This window comes from Prorops nasuta, unplaced genomic scaffold, assembly GCF_024137725.1.
Source record: "Prorops nasuta isolate Cenicafe-Biocafe unplaced genomic scaffold, Cenicafe_Pnas_1.2 PNAS00025, whole genome shotgun sequence".
Classification (NCBI taxonomy): Eukaryota; Metazoa; Arthropoda; class Insecta; order Hymenoptera; family Bethylidae; genus Prorops; species Prorops nasuta.
In genome coordinates, this window is record NW_027116822.1 from 2,566,354 (window position 1) to 2,587,286 (window position 20,933).

At 34.8% G+C, this 20,933-nt stretch overlaps 2 protein-coding genes across 8 annotated transcripts; both read left to right on the top strand.

Annotated features, from left to right (window-relative positions):
- Window positions 1–107: 107 nt before the first annotated feature.
- On the top strand, window positions 108–11,168 carry LOC136782357 (synaptic vesicle glycoprotein 2B-like). 7 transcript variants are annotated; one of them, XM_066741754.1, is made up of 14 exons: window positions 475–615; window positions 779–818; window positions 886–981; window positions 3,673–3,958; window positions 5,118–5,265; window positions 5,335–5,515; window positions 5,580–5,901; window positions 5,976–6,134; window positions 6,196–6,284; window positions 6,359–6,523; window positions 6,594–6,713; window positions 6,786–7,006; window positions 7,086–7,248; window positions 7,324–11,167. In XM_066741754.1, exons 4-14 carry the CDS (start codon window positions 3,689–3,691, stop codon window positions 7,502–7,504), a joined length of 2,019 nt encoding a protein of 672 aa, XP_066597851.1. In that variant the 5' UTR covers window positions 475–615; window positions 779–818; window positions 886–981; window positions 3,673–3,688; the 3' UTR covers window positions 7,505–11,167. The 7 variants fall into 7 exon arrangements, 5 of the variants coding, with proteins under 5 accessions (XP_066597853.1, XP_066597851.1, XP_066597852.1 ...); XR_010824116.1 differs by lacking the exons at window positions 475–615; window positions 779–818; window positions 886–981 and adding an exon at window positions 2,257–2,745 and having other exon boundaries at window positions 7,324–8,622; window positions 8,857–11,168; XR_010824115.1 differs by lacking the exons at window positions 475–615; window positions 779–818; window positions 886–981 and adding an exon at window positions 2,257–2,745 and having other exon boundaries at window positions 7,324–7,769; window positions 7,906–11,168.
- An 8,138-nt stretch (window positions 11,169–19,306) lies between these two features.
- trsn (translin) lies at window positions 19,307–20,907 on the top strand. The gene is made up of 5 exons (XM_066741778.1): window positions 19,307–19,609; window positions 19,709–19,808; window positions 19,881–20,096; window positions 20,161–20,240; window positions 20,295–20,907. The coding sequence occupies exons 1-5, from the start codon at window positions 19,538–19,540 to the stop codon at window positions 20,568–20,570; spliced, it is 744 nt and encodes a 247-aa protein (XP_066597875.1). The 5' UTR covers window positions 19,307–19,537; the 3' UTR covers window positions 20,571–20,907.
- Window positions 20,908–20,933: the final 26 nt, after the last annotated feature.

Sequence of the window (20,933 nt, forward strand, 5' to 3'; positions counted from 1 at the left end):
TTTTCCTTTGCTGCAGTGTCGCCATCTAGATATGTTACGGATGTCTGTTATCTCCGTTGAAAATAAATGTAGAGTGCTTCTTGTGGTGGTTGGCCGAATGTGTTTGAAACGGCATTTAGAAGGTAGCGAATCGATACCTACGCTCGCAGTATTGTTTCCCTTATATCACAAAAATGTCAGCATGTTTCACGCATTCTGCGAGTATCCGGAGGGGTCTTGACAGTTAAAACGATCCAATTGATAATAAAGATGAGTAGGGGAACGTGGAAAGTGCCGGAAGTTCTAGCCTGGACGAGAAATTTTCTGTCCCAACCTGTCACGTCCTGCCTTCATTGATTTCCAAAAGACACGGCGCGTAAAATGTGAGCTGTGGATCGAAATTAGTGATAATACGTGTTGTCCTATTCGCGAGTTCGATCTAGCTTCTTTGTCATGATCGTTGCATTTGATTTCTAAAAAGTGACAATTTCTCGAACGCTTTCCATCTAAAACAAATTATTGACATTTAACAAAAAGTTGGTCCACTGTATCCCTTCATATAATACCAAGTATCATTATTCTTAGCAAGTGTAAAGTTTCCGTACGATTTTTAAAGTGGCTGTTATAATTGGGGAGGTAAAGCACGAAATAATTATTCTCCACAATATAGTGCTTAAGTTAAATTTTGTTAAATTATATTGCGAGCATTAATATAAATTGGAAAACGTAATAATAGATTATGCACAATTTTGCAATTCTTGAACTTCGGATTTTTAACAACGAAACGTCATAATTTCAGAAAATCTCTTACATTCAAACAAAAAACTTTCATTACACTTGTAAGTATCACATACTTCAATAATCAATGCGTTGACCGGCTATTTGGAACTGAATTTTGTGTAACAGCATTATTGAAACCACAACAAAGACTATTGCAATTTTATCGGAAAATACTCCATTTTGAGACGGTGTAGAATTTTCAGAAAATTCTCTATCAACCAGGTAAATATTACTAAGCCTATACAAAATTATAGCTTTTAATGTATTTTTTGTTTGTTTGTTTTACAATTAAATATCTATTTTATTTTGTAAAATCAATCGAAAATTCTATAATTGTAAGTAAAAAAATGTATATATCCACAAAAACGACAATGTGTATGTGTGTGTGTGTGTGGAAAATTCGTCAATAAAACATTGTTAACAAGATTGGCTTACCATAGGAAAACTTCATACAAGGTCGTAATTAACTAACTTTACGCGCTTCAGGCATGATTTACTAGTGTGTCATGTCGATATCCTGATTCAACATTTAAAAACTACTCAAAGATTCGTTGATATTTTAAGTTGACTAATTTGTCTGACTCAACAAATACCATTTTCACTTATGCTATTAAAAATCAAGTTCAACAGTATTGAAAATAATTGTAATCTGCCGCGATAAATGTTTACAACTGTAATTAGTCACTGAATGTTTCATCGCGTTGGGCATTTGAAGAGATAGTTACCACATTATCAGATTTATCTATTATACGAGAAAGTAGAAAAGGAGCGCTAAGAATAGACAGCTACCGACACGTGGCCTGACTACGAGTGTACTATATCTACTTATCACTACACAAGCTACGAAAAGTTCTCGCCAAATCATCGTAAAAATAACTCGGTCAATTAAATTTGGCAATATTTGCAATATTAAACAGTAGGAGTGTAGAGAGAAGAAGCTTTGAATTCGAAGAAAGAAAGCAAGTGCTTTTAGTTGATCGAGGCAAATTAATGTGACAAGTTTGTGCTGGACGAAGGTCGTAGGGGAAATGAAAAATTAAATGAAATGAAATAATAGACGCGCACGTACCACGGCAATATTCGCAGATACAAGTGAATGTGCGTGTGCATGTATAAGTGAGAGTGCATAAGTGTGTGTAAAAACACAAGTGCACACGAATTAACATACGGCAGTCGACAATCTAGTCGTGGGGAAAGGGGAGTTTTAATTGTGTTATCATCGATGTACACAGAGTCGAACACTTAAAAGAAAACTTGTCGCAACAAGGATGCGACGGCAAGGTTGAACGTCAAGGGCGAGGTACAAGATACGTAATTATTCGTTAATAAAACTTGTACCTATTATTGCCTCTCAGCCTTTCCGATCAAAATTTTTCCAAACGCTGCTTGACAGCCTTTTTATGTATATTTTTAAATTTTGCTAAGCAGTTTTTTGTTAAGTGATCAATCTCGAAATGCTGAATCGTTTCAAATATTTTTCAATCAATTGTTCAAGTTTGATTAATCAGTGTCTTATTGGTTTGTCGTCAATTTTGTCACATGTTCATGAAACGTAGATAAGAATATGGTAATTTGACGTGTAGAGAGAAAGGTGGTCTTCTGAATTTTATCAGTTCGTTGGAACGTCAGCCAGACTCGAATTGCATGGCTTAGATAACAAACGTAAATTTTCTCAGTATTTGTATCTAATACGTGCAAGCTGTCTTATGTGTGTTCGCTGTTTTCAATGTTTGTGCCAAGCATATACAAACTGCTTCACGTGTACTCGCATATGTTATGTAGTGGAAATATTTGGAAATTCCATCTGGACAATTGCTGCTTGAATTTTTTACGCAGAAGAACGTACGATATGCTTTCTTATTTGTTTTGAAACATATTATACTATGCCAGTTTATTACTCAACACGTGGTAGTCTAAGATGCGGTTAAATATGCTCCAGTCATTCACCTCACGATTTCGGACCGAAATTCTTGAGCCAATCGTCTCGTAAGTGAAACATTTTTACATCCAGAAATTATCCTTCCGAGTGAACCTTTTTGTTCCTCTAACTTTTAAATATATTAAATTTCAAGAAATGAAAGTATGAGGGATAATGAGTTGTGAAAGTGCCGCCATTTTCATATTTGACCCTTTGTAAAATCAATACTAAAACACTTAAGATTATTTTGATGCAATTATAGTTGACATTTAAGTCTGGAAATTACGAATATATCTTGTATTTATTTTAAGATGGAAACCTAATTTGTGTTTCTATATGCAGGAAACATGCTACAAGCTCCGAGTTACACTCTTCATTAAATACGATGATGTACACGTTAACCTTTTCGTTCTTCTTATTTTCATTTAAAAGTCACGCGAAGTCTATAAAAATAATAAAACGTAATTTATAGTAAGACATAAACGAAAGATTTCTTTTAGCATAAAATATACTATTACGTGTTTACATCGTACAGGAAGATTTCCACGTCAAGTTAATAAACTAACTTAAACGACAGCTACCATTAATTCACTGTTTTATTCACATAATATATAATTATCTTATACATAGTGTACTTACTATAGTCATTCCACAGTCCACTTTCTTTCTCAGAGCCCAATTCCTTTGGACTCTCAACAAGCTGTCATTAATTGTTATCTGCCGTTGTTTACCCTTCCGCATTCATATGACTCACCGATATTAGAGAGCTCATTGACATTTGACCCAGAGACATTTTTTTCGATGATGATCCTCTTAATTTGCTTGACTAGAAAAAACTTTACTCTGAATGATTATTATTAATGTTCGTTTGAATATTCAAGTAAAGCTACATAGCTATTTTCAATGACTGTAAATGCAGACTTTGGTCGTTGCAATTAATTAGCTCTTGCAGCCCCAGATTTGTAAGTTGAAAAGAGTGATTTTTTCGGTTTTAGATGGTTTGTGGCAGTGATGCCCTCGTCAGAGGAGGAAAGCCAGTGGCTTGTTGGCAGCGGGGGTGGAATGGCATCCTCTGGTGGAGGCGCAGCGATATCACGGACCGGAGAACGACACGTGACCATTAGAGCAGGACTTTACACGGAGGAAATGACGACACAACCGGTTAACGCCGCGACTGCCGGCGTAAATGCAGCTTCCGCCGATTCTGCAGAGCACGACCTTATCGATTCCACTGTAGACGCCACTCTTCTAGCTCAGTTTCACGAAGACGCCATTAAACAGGTCAAAATTTTTAAACCTCTGTCTTTCGGGTTTAAAAAATAAACACAAATTTAAACAACTTATTGTCACTACTTAAAAAAGTTTTTTATGAATTTCATGTTGCCATTAAATCGTGAAAATCAAAAAAACTTTTCGTTTCACTCCTGAAAAACAGAAAAAAAACTAAGCATTCAAGCAAGTTTTAACAAAGATTTTCTCTTGTCGTTGTAGTGTTATTCGCTGTCAAGATTCAAAGATTTTTTAATGTAGAAAAGACGCCACGTCATTGGAAGAATTTCATGAATAAATTTAGGAAGATTGGAAATTTTAAGTTTTCAAGGCTTAAAAACAACTACATACGATTAGACAAGAAAATCCGCGAGCTAATATTTACAATACAAAAGAGAGGAGCTATCTCGGTGCCATCGGCATTTCATAAATGCAACCGATAAGAAATTAGAACAGAATCGGGTAGCAGTGCAGTCTTAAATGTAGAGAAACAGTGTGGACTTCCTCATAAAATTCAATCCATAAAAGTTCGATAAGGCAGTAAAGACGTCAATCATAGCAAAATTTCAACTTAAAAGAAAGTAGAACGCAGTCGAGTGTATGAAAGCTAATCGTTCACTCTCGCAGGCTAATAATGTTTTATTTTTTACTGTTTTTAACGATTGTCAAGTTCCCTCTTAACTCGGAATGTCTCCGATCAAGATTAAACAGATTCGCGTGAAATTTCGCGAATTTACTCGTGAGTGATATCGAAAATCCTTATCAATGTGGATAACACGTACATAACCTATAATAAAAACATAACCAATACTAAGAAAAACGGCGTCGCCCTCCATCAAAGCACGCGTCATTAAAGATTTCTTATTCTTCCTCATTCCCTTTGTCATCGGAGATTTTTCCACAATTATGGCAATTGTAGTGGAGGATGAGCCTATTGTCAAGATCAGGAGCGGACCGAGAGAATTACCTGGTTACCTTCAAGATTTTCCTGTAAATAATCTTGTTTTGACAGCCCTATTATACCTTCCAACTTTCCAACTTTTCATTTTTTTCACGCTTATTAAGAAATACCTATCTGAGACATGTACATATCATTATTTAGATTTGCTTTTTATGTTTGTATATCTTTTGTAAAATAAAAATTGATAAAATTATATTTTTATTTTTGTAGGCTGGCGTTGGATACTTTCAAGTTTTAGCTACACTGTGTGCAGGTTTGAGTCTTGCTGCTGATGCTATTGAATTTTTTGTTGTACCATACATATTACCAAGTGCAGAAGTTGAACTTTGCATTAAAGATAGTGAAAAAGGATGGCTAGGTAAGTTAGAATTTACATTTATTATTATATAATTGCAGCCTGATTAATTTGTTTTTGTTATTTCTGCAGGCAATATTACTCTAATGGGTTTAGCATTAGGAGGATTATTCTGGGGAGGACTTGGAGATCGGCTTGGTAGAAGAAGATCGCTCTTATCTGCTATGTCTGTTCATGCTTTATTCAGTGGTGTTGGCACTTTTATGCCTACCTATGGTACCTTCATGACTGCCAGATTTTTTTCTGCAGTAGGGTAAGTAATCTTAATTGTCAAATATTTGACCAGTTTTAGACTTATTTCTACTTTCTTATTATAGTGTAGGAGGATCTGTACCACTAGCCTTTGCATATTTAGCAGAGTGCTGTCCAAGACTGAGCAGAAGTAGATGGATTGGTTTGCTAGTGGGAGCAGGTGCTTTAGGTGGAGTTTATGCAGCTCTGCTAGCTTGGGTGGTTGTGCCAACAACAGGAGAAATGGTTATACTGGAAAACAAAGAGCATTTCAGTGCATGGCATAGGTTTCTCTTACTGTGCTGCTTACCAGCATTATGTGCCACTGTTGGTCTCATTTTTTTACCAGAAAGTCCAAGATATCTTATAGAAGCTGGTAGAGATGTTGAAGCAATGATGGTTTACCAGGTAAATTATAATATAAATTCAGTAACATAACTTTAAATATCATTGGACATATATTTATGTATTTGTTTTTGTAGAAAATATATAAAAAAAATAATTCAAGAAAGGGAGCTGCTGGTGCACAATATCAACTGTCTGAATTGGAGCTTCCCAGTAAAAGACCTCGTGGTTTAACTCCCCCATCTCCTTCAAACCATACAAGTGTATTGGCTGACATACTCTGTTCTATTGAAATGGTATGCACTGATTATAATGTTTTTAATGATGAAATTATAATTCCAATTCTTGTTTTTTTAGTTCTGGAATTCTTTTCTTGAACTCTTTGCACCACCTTATTTGAGAGTCACTATAGTACTCTTGATTATTTGGTCTACTGCTGCATTTGGGTAAGGGTTTAATGACTTTTTTATATATTAGATTTAAATCTTATTTTAAGAATAATAAAAATTATATTGTTTAGCCTTTATGGTATTATGGTGTGGTGCCCAGAATATTTGAAGCTTTTACGAGCAACTGATTATGAAACTAAAACAGAACATTTCAATGGAGAAGAGTACAAGAATGAAATATTTACTGAACATTTTGAAAATCGTCAATATAAAGACTGCAAGTTTCTAAACTGCAAGTAAGTAATTTAACCGAAGATATCAATGGAATTGAACTACTTCAATTAAATTTATCATTTCTGTTTTAAGATTTACAAAAATGGTATTTAATCATATCGACTTTGACAATTGCACCTTTCAATCTGTGGAGTTCAGCAATATAAAGTCAAGCAAGACCCATTTCATCGACAGCTGGATCGTAGATTCGAAGTGAGTCGTAATTGAAATGATTGAATAAATTTTGTATCAATAATAAAAACTCATTGGAGAAATTTTTATTAGATTCGTGGATACAGATTTATCAAAGCAGGTTTTTATTCGGTGCAACATGACAAATAATACAAAGTTAAGTGTGATTGGACCTTGTCCAACCTTAGATCTCGACTATAATATTTACATAGAAGAAGCTTTGCATGGACATCTAGTTGCTCAACTGGCTTTTGTCCCTGCTGCTGCCCTTGCAGGACTTGCACTGACAATTCTCCAGCGGCCAAAAATGATTGGTACGGCTGAATATAGGACATATTTTAACATTAAAATTAGATTTTAATTTTAGATAATTACATAATGCTTATATTATAGGTATTTCATTATTCTTCTCTTCCGTTGCTGTACTATGCCTGCTATTAGTTGGAACAAATAGTTCAGCTGTTCTTGGCTTTGAAGGAGGATTTACAGCTATTTTTGCTATTGCTTGGACTTCGCTCACTTTAGTCACAATTGAGAGCTTCCCTACACATTTAAGGTATTCGTATATAGTTTTTTTATTATATATTTACATATAGAGCAGACATTGTAATATATTTTTAACGATTTTTAGGTGCACTGGTTTCGGTTTTTTAGCAGCAACAATAAGAATATCCGGCCTCATCGGAACTGCGACATATCAAACGTTAGTTGGGGCTCCTCTGGTAGCACCAGCATTGCTCACAGCGTCAGTTCTGCTAATCGCCAGTGTTGCAACCTTTAAATTGCCTCACACACATACAGTCTTCTTGTAAACTTCCTGGCACGAATGAGGTGGGAAGCCTCCGGGTACTCCGCGCTAGAACACAACTAGATCGAAACTACTGATGAAGACTTTGTGCACGACTGAAAACTGAAGATCCATTGTGATACATGTGAAAATGATTTAGAGAGTGAACGAAAAAGGAGATTCCTGCGGTTTGCAGCTAACGAGATTAATATTTAAAGCGACATATCCCAAGCAGAGCGAGTTTTGCTGGCGTTATATACTTAAAGCGCACAGAAATTCTGGTATGAAAGGTAGGATGATCGTCAAGAGTAAACAAGATCTTTATCGTATTTACAGTAAGAATCGTTTCTACAAAGAAGTAAAGATGATTTTAATCTGGAAAATGAGAGTATGAATTTTAAGAAAGACTCTAATCGAATATTACAGACTCTACGGGACTTTCATATTCATTGAGAATTTTATCACCAACGTGTCAATTTACCGTGCGATGAAATTAAAAAATATAAGAAACATACACAGTGATTAGCTATTGGCACAACGAGAAACGAACTTCTGCCAAATCTGGTGACTTCATAACTTTACAAGGACTTGAAGCAATTTTCAATACGTGCTTTTCGCTTCTCTTTTTTTAGATTGAAGCACAATATCTAATATGAAGAAAGAGAGATAATGAAGAAAAATGGTTTTGTATATTATCTGCGCCGTGCAATGTAGGATCTAGACTTTTTCAGGAATTATTGAAGTTTCTCGAGCAATTACGTAATATACTTCCGCCATTTAACTACTAACTGTAAGGAGTCTAGTAAACTGAAAAAGAGCAGCGAATTTCAAGTAACTACAAGCTTACTTGAGCTTTAAATTCCTATTAGAAGACTTTTAATTGAAGAACAGGAGCCTCCTCCAACATTGATCCAAGAGATTATAGCCTCTAGTCAACCTTGATTGTTATTAAGTTTAAAAGACAAAACAAGAAATAATCAACACTGCATAGTGAATGATTGAAGAAATTGAAATTGCAAGTTTTTAAGCTTTCAATGATTTACGTGATATCTTCATGAATAAGCATGAAGTTTTATACCAAAAGAGAAGTGGAAAAAGAGATTCCTTGGATGAGATGTGTAAAATTAGCTAATAAGGATACACGTAAGTTTTTTTCAATTAAATTTATTTTAATTTATTTCCAAATGTTCATTATAATTGTGGAAGCTAATAGACCTAAAAGATAATCGCTTACGTCCCGTCAGAATAAGCTCTTTCCTCGAAATTCGAAAATTTAAAGAAATTAGTAAATTTTAAAATAAATATTATTTTATATAGACGTTAAATCTGCCAAATTACTAACATTCATGATGTTATTTTTAAAATTCTCTTGTTTAGATAAGATTATACATTCCACCGTAATGAAAAATTCACGATTAATGAAAATGGAACCAAGTAGTCAGAATTCCAATGCTGTTGAATGGTTTTGTTGATTTGACAAAAAAAAAAGAAATCGAAATTCCGGGACCATGCAATATTTTTTCAATTTTTTATTGAGGTCAAACTCAAGAATTTACTTGCAATCTTACTGTTGAAAGTTATTTATTGAAACTCATGCACTTTTCTATCGGTACAACATAATTTGCATCACCTTAAACTGTAACTTAATCACCATTTATACGATTTAGGAATAAAGTATGACACCTTTTTTTAATCGGTATTTTATTCAAGCATGGCTCGATTGAGTACTTTGAGTGTCATGCTTGAATATTATGCGGGGTATTATAAGTTTTTTACAAGATTCTCCCAAAGAGAATCAGTGTAATTCTAACTGTCTGCAGCGCATATAGCTTCACTCAAATAACGTAATTGCTCCAACTTTAAAATTAATAATTGTCCGTAGGTAACGTATTAGCAGCGTGTTATTTTCAATGGCAAAGATATCTGGTTAGTAGTAAAATGTCACGTTGCCGTACTTTATTCGACATATCATATTTATGAGTGAGCGATTTTATGCTCTTGTAGTTTGTAGTTAGACTACTGATTCACATATCTAAAATTATTAGTACTCGTTAAAATGATTGCTCGATTTGATTAAAGTCTTGTTAATTTTAATTAAAACAATCTATCAAACTACATTTAATAGATTGTAAGAAAATTTCTTAGTCATTTTATTTTATCACTATTTGTTAAACTGTATATTTACTATTTTATTAATAAAATTCTTGAATCGAGAAATTATTTTCTGTGTAACCGTGACTACAAGAGACCGAAATGAATTCCTAAACTCATTATTGTCCGTAAGAATAATTTTTTTAGCTTAGTTTTTTCTCTTAGGTCGTATAATCGAGACACTTTAGCTTATGTAGATATGCTTTTTTGTAATACTAATTTGACTCTTTTAATCTGTAATCAATTCCAAAATTTAAAATAATAAGAGTTTATATAAATATTGTTAAACAAAATCTAGCACGAGGAATTTAAAATGAATTATATGAATTCGTAAAAATAAGGTTCGTCAATAATACTTGCAATAATCTTTCTGCAAATTTGGCCATAATTATTTTTATTAGAATAATATAATAATGGAATTTTCTTCTAATCCAGTGATCCCAGTTTCAGTGAAACAATTTTTTTTTTATTAAAAAACGTTATTTTTTGACAAATGTTAATTGATAGTGTAGTACCTTGTTAACAATTTTTTAAGATGAATGCAAATATGAATTTTATTTCAATTATAGATAAATAGAGTATCTCAATTACTATGCAAACTGAAAAGAGAAATATTTACGTTTTTTTAAGGATCATTTCGAAATTTCCTATAATATTATTATAATATGCAGCTATAGTAAAATTAATCTTAAATGTTACATAAAGTAGAACTTGGTGCTTTTTTATACTTTCATTTATAAATTATTGATTAGTTTTTCTAGTGGTTATTTTTCAATATTTGATCCTTCGAACATTCACAATTAGATGTAGGAACCTAAATAGTTGTATTAATATTATCCAATATTTATTATTCATGAATCTTAAAAGATTGTCTATTTTGCTCAAATATTCTGCTCGATTATTTAAATTACAATAGAATCTTAAAAGAAACAGATGAGAAAAACAAATTGATTTTCGTCGGAGAAATATATTGTACACTATGAAAGCTCAAAAATAATTTATCAATAAATTAGACTTATTTAAATCAAGACAAGCGTTAAGATGCTCGTGATTAACCAAGCGATCGCACCATTACTGTCGATTACTTATTTTCTAAGACGTCATTTGTATATAGAATTTAATTTATAAGAAAACCATGATTTTTATGTAAATTACGTAGTCATGTACGTATACAAATTATACCTACAGTATGTGTATATATATATATATACATATACATACATACATACATACATATATATATAAATAGATAATCACAAGAACAATTTTCAGGTATCCGCTGTTTCTGTCATTAACGTAATTTGATTAAAATTAATCAGACATTATAAAATGTTTTTATAATTCAAGCCACATTTATTATTTCTAAATCACATCGAAATAATTGAAGTTTATGCTCCATTTTGGTTGTTCCTTCCTAAGATTGACTAAAGATTTTTATACTTACCGTTAAAAGTGATTAAGATACTTAATGAAATGTTTTGGTGAATTATGGTTATAAACTCGATTATTGGAAGGTTAGTGTAAAAGATACGTACCATTTGATGGTTTCAGGACTCTTTCTTCTTTTAGCCTTGAGTAGTCTTGGAAATTAATAATGTAGAACGAGCCCTGACCTAACCTATTCTAGGCTATGTCTCCGTCCTCCGCGTACAGACAAAGCCTAGGAGAGGCTAAACCAAGTTGCTCTCTATTTATCATTTCTTCTCTTAAGTAAGTCTTCTTTTAACTTTGTTGGTTTTCAATTTTTATCTAATCAAATATGCATTTTATTTTGTAGATCAAGTTGCAATCCCAGATTATAAGCAAAATATACTCACCGATGAAAAATATACTATATACAATTTGAATATTAATTTACTCATTAGTACGAAATATTAGATGGTTTATGTTATTCGTGCAGTCACTGAAGTACCGATGAGATAAGAGAGCAATAACATTCTGCCACTGAACTACCGATGAAATTGATATAATATCAAATTTTACTTAAATTTTATCTAACAATACAATGGATCAGACGCCGTGTGTTGTGGACTCAAAAATCGTAGTATTCGAAAGCTTGCATCCTGGATCTAGGTACATTTTAACAATTTTTATTTTCACAATGAGTTGTCGGCTCAATAAAAAAGCGTGTCATGCCTAAAAATACGCGAAACAGGTAGATGTGAATAGGTCGTAGGAACCATAGAATAAAAAACGAAGAAATTGCACAAGAACGGTGATTTGGTATTCAAATCGAGCTCGTAGAGACCGTGCTGGTTACACAAAGGCCTTGTGCCTTCAGACATTCTCTTCTCCCATTTTCTATCATTCCTATTATCTCTCACTTCATCCGCGAATCCTTTGCTGCAGAATATGATCGAAGTTATTTTGAATGGATTGCCACAATAAATCTGCCCCTATAAAAAGAAATATATTTTTTAAAGAGCCATCTAGGATTAAAATAATGAGCTTTTATTAAAAATCGCTTAGCTTAGTGTATGAAATCTTATTTTAATTTTTTCTCCGATTACATTTTTAAAGCGAGACGTTTTTTGAAATATCTGATGTATACACGATATACCTGTTTCGGAACCTGTTAGGAAACATTCATAGGCTTTGCAACGCGAAAACAAGTCTTCAGAATAGAGCTGGGATTTACAGGGCAGAGACTTGAACGTCCGCACGTGCGATACTTTGGCTGTCATGTAGTTACGTAAATACCACTACGAAACGCCTACTTTAGATTTCCAAGAGCTTCACTTTCTCCAGCCACAGCTCGCGGCAAATCAAATTATTTTGTACTAGCAAGCATCCGCAATTATCACTCTCGCCATTTCATCATCGGAAACTTTTAAAAGTAGCTCCCCGCCGTTCAATTCACATCTAAATATCTAGCTAGACACAACCACAAAGCTGACGTTAAAAAGATATATTAGTTTTCACTACTTTTCAGTCGTATAAAATAATTTTCATAACACGATATTTTTGCAAACGCGAATAACATAATTAAAATCAACAAGTTGTAAGACTCGCTATGTTTTATATGTAAATTAGATTCCACGTATCTACTTTGCTCGATAATTAATTTCCTACATGTTTGACGACAAAGTTGATTCACCAAAAAATTATTTATACTTTCAATTTATCTCAACAATGTCCAAATACTGGTTTGCAAATATTAGATACACGAGACGAATTATTTGGAAAATATCGGTACCTGAATTATTGCTGTAAAATATTCCGTCCAAGTTTTGTCTCCATAGACATTTCTATCATGCCAAAGGAAGAAATTTGTAAAAATTGACACAAGATTTTACGTGTGAAAGTCACAAAGCTGTTAAATCAGCTTTGTGATTGTGAAACACCGCTGACCCATATAACACTAGTCGATTTCAAATTTCACAACTTTTTTGCTAGACAAAGATTGAATATAATTTATATAAATTAAACGAAACCCACTTGAATTTGACTTTGCAAATATGATTTATGTTAATCCAATCGATCCTGTATGGATATTTTAGTAAGTTTTTCTAGGAAGTTAAAATAAACATCTGTACGACACGACGTCTCCTTTCGAATGGTCTCGCAACTTCAACGCGGGGCTCCCTCGCACACTGCTTATGAGTTTCTTGGGACTTTCCCGCGTTGGCGAAGCACAAATTAGCGTCACGTGAACCTTGACTTCGTTTCTTCTTCTCGTTTGAGGCAACTTCGCCACGAAATTCCCGAAGGTCGACCAGCTCACCAAACTTTCGAAAAATTTCGAGATTCCACCCACCTAAATAGTTTGACACCAAAAGCTCGAGGAACGGAAACCGTAACTGTTGCAATTCCTTGTAAAAATCTCGCAAAACCGTGACGTCACGGCGAAACTATTCTGGCACTTATGAGTTTCTCGAGACTTTCCCGCGCTTTTTACGGAAACTACGAAGGCCCGTCACGGAAGACTCGATCCCACACGAATAGCCCTATGCGGCACGCAAGCGGATTCGTCATGCTGGTATCACAAAAGAACGAACAAATTCACAATCGAAATCCAAACGTGACTCCGTCTTTCACTGACGATAAGTAGAACACCTTTCGTATTACACTAACGCCAGAAGTTCTTACACAGTATCTCACGTAGATAGATATAATCTCTGCTGTTTTTCCCGCGTAAATTCAATGCAAGAAGAGAGAGAGAGAGAGAAAGAGCGTATGTCAACGGACGGTGTGCGACAGCGTTTTAGTCAGGATTTAGCGAGCGACTTAAAAGCTCGGAAAGACGTGTGCGCATCACGTGCCCCACTGTTGCGGAGTGCGAGCGAAGCGGTCTAACGAAGTGCTGCGATTGGCATGTATACGTGGCGCCGGATTGGCCGGGTGGCATACCTTGACAACGCATCGGTGCGCGCACGCATGGCAACTTGTAGTGACTTGTACACCCACCAGCTAGCCCCACGGGAGGCCAAGGTAGCGTGCACGGTTATAATCTATGTATTTATGCGTCTTTCAACCACGTGAGAGTATCAGCATCTGGATGGAATAGGCGTGGATCAAGAGCAAAAACTAAATCGTGCCTTCTTCCTGAAAAGCTCGGTCGAAGAGCTAGAGAATTCCAAATATTTCAAGATATTCCTCGGGGACTTTGGGAGGAATAACAGTGTTGAAAAGGCTAAATTTTACAAGGACCACTCTCGTCCGATCAAATCAGAGTTAATCCCAGCGGCGTATTTGTAATCGCGACTCGTTCAACTTTCTTCCTCCTATATAGTTATTACGTATATATCCACAGCAGAGACTTTCTTTCTAGCCGGATCTATACTTATACATCTCGCGTGTCCCGTTTTTGCGCTCATCATTAGCCGTGCCGGCGTATTTGGCTCATTTTTTATTTGCCACCCTGTAGACGACGAGTTCTCACTCGACATTCCCGACAATCTTTGATCGACGAGTTTTTATGAAGGTCGTGCGAGTTGTCCGGACACACACAGACCACGCACACGTTTACCTGCCATTCTTAAACTTGGTACTGGCAGATTCGAATATATATATATCGTGCGCAGACTGGAGTATCGGAAAGGAAATCCTGGATTCCGAGAATTCCAAGCGTCGACACGTATTTTGGGCGCCGGTTCGAATTCCGTTTGTCACCTTTTTTTATCCCAATCTCACGCCAGCTCTCTCAGCCTACCTTTGGTCTATACCGGGTGATCAATTTTATTTTCCGATCAATTAACACTCTAGTCGATATCGGGTTGCAAAGAAGTTTGCTTGAGTTTACCACGGTTTACGTATAAAATGTGAATATATCAAGAAACACGGTAGCATCAATTTGCTAAATTAAATTTTGTTCTGTGTGTGGACAATCTCATTCCTACATATATATATTAAATTGTAAATTATAAATTTTTCTCGTTATAGGCTAATAGAGTTTCGCTGCTTCGGGCCAATAGAGGAGACAACGTTTGTAATTGGCAGGCGCGGTATTTCGAATCCTCATTCGCGAGCCGAGATGAAGATGGCGGCGGGCTACGATAATTTATTAACTAGTCCGGCGAGTCAAACCTGTTACCTCTTGGCCGTTTCGCTTCATTCGCCATATGAGACACGGAATGGCGTGGTGTCCTTTCGTACGGTCTCGAGAAAACGGTTAATTTCTCCAGTCTGATCGCTTCATCGGTTATCCGCTACAAGCAACACTTCTGGAAATTTCCATATTCACCCCTTCCTTTGCCAGAGCACTCACCGACTCGATACCACTTAAATTTTTCTCAAGCAGCGTTATAAGCTCTCTGTACTTTTTAAATATTCTTTGGACATTTAACCACGCTGAAGAATGGCAAGAACCCGATAAGTAATGGCCATCTGAAAGGAGACTCTTTCATGTAAAACTTTGCGCTTGGTTTGTAAGAGTCTTCATCTGATGAGTGACGGCTCAAGGCTGCTTTTGTAACTTTCATTGTGGATTAGAGCGAATAGCAAATACTTTAATAATTGCCACTCGTAGACTCGATGTATGTTCCGATTGGTCTTGTAGCCCTTGAGAGGATGCTAGGCACTAGATTATGCTAAAATGCAGGGACGGCTATACAGGTATCTTCCAGGAATGGGAAAATAAATTAAATAGGAAAAGACCATTCTGAATGGGTCCACCAAAGGCTTTAAAATATTTCATGGTTGAATAAAATGTTGCCGGGCAAAAAAATGTTACGAATTTAATGAATGAAAAAAATAGCACATTTTTCGGACCTGTCTGAATAGTTTTAGTTTCTGCAAATATTACTTCTGGCATTTATCGATTCGGAGGTATTGTAAAGAATAGAAGATTATTAACGGGCGATAAAACGAAGAAAAAGAGAAGAATATTAGAAGGCTTGGCTGGAGCGGCCATCAGTGAAGTAAAATGGCGTCATTCCTGTATCAGATACTCCTCTTCCCCTCCCACCCTGTTCTTCCTTAATCGTCTATCTAATACCAGTCTGTCTACCTTTTTAATTGCTAGTACCAATCCTGACTTAGAAGTGGTTTCTTACCAGCAATCTGCTCGATTACGAAGCGTTTTGCAGGTCACGTGACTTCACAGTTCCAAGTTCAAATTGTTATGCACCGTTTTAACGCGTGTATGCAGAAAGCTGGCACTCCTTTTACTTACAGCATTTACTTGATTTTAAAAGCATCGGATTCTACAAGATGCAATAAACCTATTGTTAAGAGCCTAGCAACTTTCCCCTCGTTAATATAATCGAATTTCAAAACTTGGAAATATTTGTGAACAATCGTTGGTGGGAGGTCTCGCAATGTTCCATTGGAGGCAGTAAATAAAGAATTATAATTTTATGGGGATTAAAGAGGACACTGATTCCTGCAGAATACAAATATGCCAGAGATATCGACGTTTAATTTGTATTTATCCGAGAGTCTGCGGCCACTCGTAACCCTGACATTTAAGCCGATGCATCCTGTCTTCGGTGTGAGTGTGCTGTAACACGAATTTTTTTATACAAAATTTACATACCTAAGGTTTAATAATTTTGTATAATTTTAGAGGAAACAGGCACAAGCGGACGTTTGGGATAATCTTTAAACTCAGCCACGAGATTTTAGCAAGTGATATCTAAGTTCCAGCAGGTATGGCGACGACGACCGTTATGTCGTTGCAATGTTAGTTGAGCAGATAAAAAGTTTGCATTATTTTTTTTCATCATCCTGAGTATACAAGAGTATACTGGTCTGTGAAACTGAGTTGTCTAATTAGGCGGATATTTCTTCCCAGAAGTCATAAAGGCTTAGGATCTTGCGCACCTGTAATAAACATTTAAAAAAACTCAAATGACTTGGTTATAATGTCGTTGCCTCTTACTATATACTACTTTTGTATTCTTAAAGAAAAACATTCGTACGTTTAATGTGTTGACACTTGCACTTGTGTGACAAAGCATGCGCGCACTCAAACCTGTTTATCGTACAAATATTGGGCCGCTACCAGTTTCTAGAATTCCCCGATAATTACCATAATGCATGCAAGGCACAATGTATACTGCTTAGAATAGAGATTAAGAGAGATTATGTAAAAAGTGACGCACGATAACTCATTGGTTTAAGTGATTAAACCGTTTGTACCACTCGATGTGCGGTAGAAAATTTCAATATTTGTGCATTAAACATCGCACGAAGACTCCAGTGAGATTCTTTCTAACCAAAACCAAGAGAGGGATAAAGGGGGGAAGTAAAGCGAAGTTAACTGTTTTTCACGAGCGTTTAAAGATGCTGTGAAGACGTTATTAATTTAAATTACCGAAGGAGAACACGATCGATTTGGAGCACATAATGAGGAGCATAATAATGCTGGAGTACTGGGAACCCAATAATTTTCTTGTCTCGATAAAATCGCCGGTGTTAAAAATATACTTGCGCGATTATACCGAGGATACGAAACACTTGCGGAGAGAATCGCTGTATCAGGATTTTATTGAGATTGTTGCCCGAAGGTATGTGAGCTTAACGGACCGTTGAGACTCTGCAACTTCTCGCAGCTTGATTTATCTGCGCGCGCATGCAAGCCTTTCTTAAAATCCGCCAGGGGTGCTTTATCAATTTTCAAAATACGCCTTCCGTACTCGTGTTCAAATCAATATAAGAAAACCAAATTCCATTTGTAAATTTGTCTCGATACATCTATTTTATACAAAATAATAATAACGTACATTATTCAAAAGTCAAGTCGTAGGACAAATGTAAAATGCGTATTCGTTTGGAGTCGCATCTGAAAAATTAGTGGTATTGGAGTTCCGATGCTGAATGAATTTTTGAAATATGAAAAATAATTGAAATGGCGTTACAGTGACGAGCGCCGTGTAGCCTGAAGGTCGCCACAAGGCCGCATACTTCTCCCGACGCTGCACGCCAGTAAACGCTTGCTAAATAAATGTAAACCTTATTAAAATCCTCTGCAGCTGGCTGCCTTTCCAGTTTTTCTCTTTGGGTCTGCCTTCACTTCGCTGCTTACATATTTGAAGACAGCATTTGCATCATGTTTATACCGCATCGCGTCTCACGAACATTTTAAATAAAGTCAATGGTTATTTCTTAAAAATATTCGTAAAATCCTGCAAATATCTGGTAATTTATAGCAGCTTTGAGAACCGTTAAAAGTGTTTTGGTAATGGATTATTCATTGATGTTGAAACGTTATTGATGCGTTAAGAGAGTTGAAAACTTGCAAGATGAATTTTTATCACTTCGCCATTTTTGTCGGTCCACTCGTTGAGCGAGTCTGGCTTTAAGTCGTAACGTGGGCGTGAATTTTTCAATAAGTAGCTCTCTGGGAGGCTTGAACGCGTATCGGGATCAATGACACGCCCGCAGATTCCGCAGGGTACCCCTACGAGGCATGCGTTAGGTACCATGGGTACCATGTAGAATTCCAACCACCTTCACGCAGCAGGACCTACTGGTTCTATTTATACACCATGCAAGACCTTGCAAGCAACACGTTGCACGTTCTCCCACTTAATATTGCAGAACATCAAACGCGATTATTATCTCCCCTATGTCTCTAACTAATTAAATATCAACTTTGATTAATTGTGTCTGAGTCAAACTTTGACCATCTATTATTATAAAAAGCTCTTCCAGGTCTCTTATTATTTGTATTGCAGATTTTAATATATATTCAAACAGAGACTAAGATTTCCTAGCATCGCATAAATAATTATTTTGGTATATCTTGTATTATTTATCCAATTCATTAACTTTTATTCTCAATATTTAATGACAATTCGATGAGGTCTCAACCTATTCTTTGGAACATTTTTTCAATTATAATCTATATGTAAAATAAGTTTCAGGACCTTAAACGATCGAGTCATTTTACATGATGAATATATCTGAAATAATTAATTTTAGGCTCTATTATTATGAACTACCTTAAATAATTTGTATCTGTTTTTTAAATTAAATGCATCCATTGGTAATTTACAGATTAATAAACACATGTAGTATACTATAATTGCTTGGTAATTTTTGGGCTATTGCAGAAATCATAAAGAAAATTATGTTTGAAAATAATTTTATATCAAATGGTTATATGAAAAAGGTTTATATGTAAATTTATACAAATAATAAATTTTATCACTGTTTCCCCTAATTTATTCTTTTTTTATATTTAATAATTATTATCAGTCGATAATGTTTTGAAACGTCAACAGAGACATCTGTAAGAGGAACATCGAACGAATAAAATCAATGTAAATCTACTTTTACCATCTGATCTTCTGTATATATTCAATCTGTGTGTATGAATTATAAAAAACACATTATCGGTATACCACACACACAAAAAGTCGTCGACATATCAATTTTTTTGAAGTAAACATTATTTCTTCCTTAATAGTAATACTACTACAACTACACATTTCTACGATTAGTATCATTAATATAACGAAAAATGGCACAAGGAATAGCACATATTTTTAATTCCTTTCAAGATTATTTAAACAATGAGCAGGAAATACGTGAGGTAGGTGCTAGTATAATACTCTAGGTTAAGTTTTAATGTCAAATAAATCTTCCTTAAAAAGAGATAGTATTTTGTATGAATCATTGTTATAATTTATAGGAGATTCGTATTGTCGTGCGAGAAATTGAGAAAAGTGCGAGAGAGATTTTAATGATTCTCCAAAACATCCATAACGAAGGGACTATAGAAGAAAATATAAGTATGTAAAGAATAGTTTTTTTTTCTGCATTATATTTTCTCTTTATCCTATTAGTATAAATCTCAATTTTAGTTGTTTCGGAATATTGTTCAAAAGCAAGAGAAATATTTGGTGATGTACAAAAGCAATATGAAAAACTTGCAAATATTATTCCAAAAAATCAGTATTATCGGTTTTATGAACTGTGGCGTTTTGTTACACAGCGCTTATGTTTCTTAGCATCATTGGTGGTTTACTTAGAAGTTAAAGCCTTAGTATCCAAAGAGACTGTAGCTGAAATACTGGGAGGTAATAATTTATTTAAAAGAAATTTTTTTATCTTATTTAATAACATGATAAAATTTAATTATAGTAAAGAATAGCAGAGAAGAAGGTTTTCATTTGGATCTTGAAGATTTTTTAATGGGCTTATTACAACTATCAGCAGAGCTGGTGAGTCTTCATTTTCATACAGTTTTGAGCAAAGATACATTTTTTATTTTTCAGAGTCGTTTTGCGGTGAACAGTGTCACAAATGGTGACTATAATCGTCCTGTAGAGATAGCAAAATTTGTCAATGAACTAAATGCAGGCTTCAGATTGCTGAACTTCAAAAATGATTCTCTGAGAAAGCGTTATGATGCATTGAAATATGATGTGAAGAAGATAGAAGAAGTAGTTTATGATCTTAGTATACGAGGCTTGAAACCTACATCAGCCATAGATAATAGTCTGGACTGTACAAATACAGTAACAGGTGATGAAAGTCCCAGTGCACCTTAGAATGCACAAAGCTTATAAGTTTACTAAAAAGAAGACATTGCAGCTAGTTATGTAACTTTTCTACTCATTACAAATATTTGCAGAGGCCTCTAAACGTGATAATAATTTCAATCTAAAAACTATTTTATAATTTAATTAAACACGTTTCTTATTTAAAGTATTTTACAGATAGGTCTTTATCTGCCATATTTTTGACCATAAGATGCATTGTTTTTATAATTAAATTTCATAAACAGTTCACTGACACTAGCTATAGTTTTGTTTAATATTTTAAATATATTTTCACATTTTAAGATGGATAAAATTCTTTCAAACTTGCTCTAGCTATAAATTCATGTAACAGATATATTATTTATTTATTCT

Excerpts from the sequence above, each read along its gene's own strand:
- trsn (XM_066741778.1), top strand. The coding sequence starts at position 19,538 with ATGGCACAAGGAATAGCACATATTTTTAATTCCTTTCAAGATTATTTA. Across the intron at positions 19,610-19,708 it reads ATGAGCAGGAAATACGTGAG|GAGATTCGTATTGTCGTGCG; the intron begins GTAGGTGCTAGT and ends TATAATTTATAG. Across the intron at positions 20,241-20,294 it reads TACAACTATCAGCAGAGCTG|AGTCGTTTTGCGGTGAACAG; the intron begins GTGAGTCTTCAT and ends TTTATTTTTCAG.
- LOC136782357 (XM_066741753.1), top strand. The coding sequence starts at position 2,678 with ATGCGGTTAAATATGCTCCAGTCATTCACCTCACGATTTCGGACCGAA. Across the intron at positions 5,516-5,579 it reads AGATTTTTTTCTGCAGTAGG|TGTAGGAGGATCTGTACCAC; the intron begins GTAAGTAATCTT and ends TTCTTATTATAG. Across the intron at positions 7,249-7,323 it reads AGCTTCCCTACACATTTAAG|GTGCACTGGTTTCGGTTTTT; the intron begins GTATTCGTATAT and ends AACGATTTTTAG.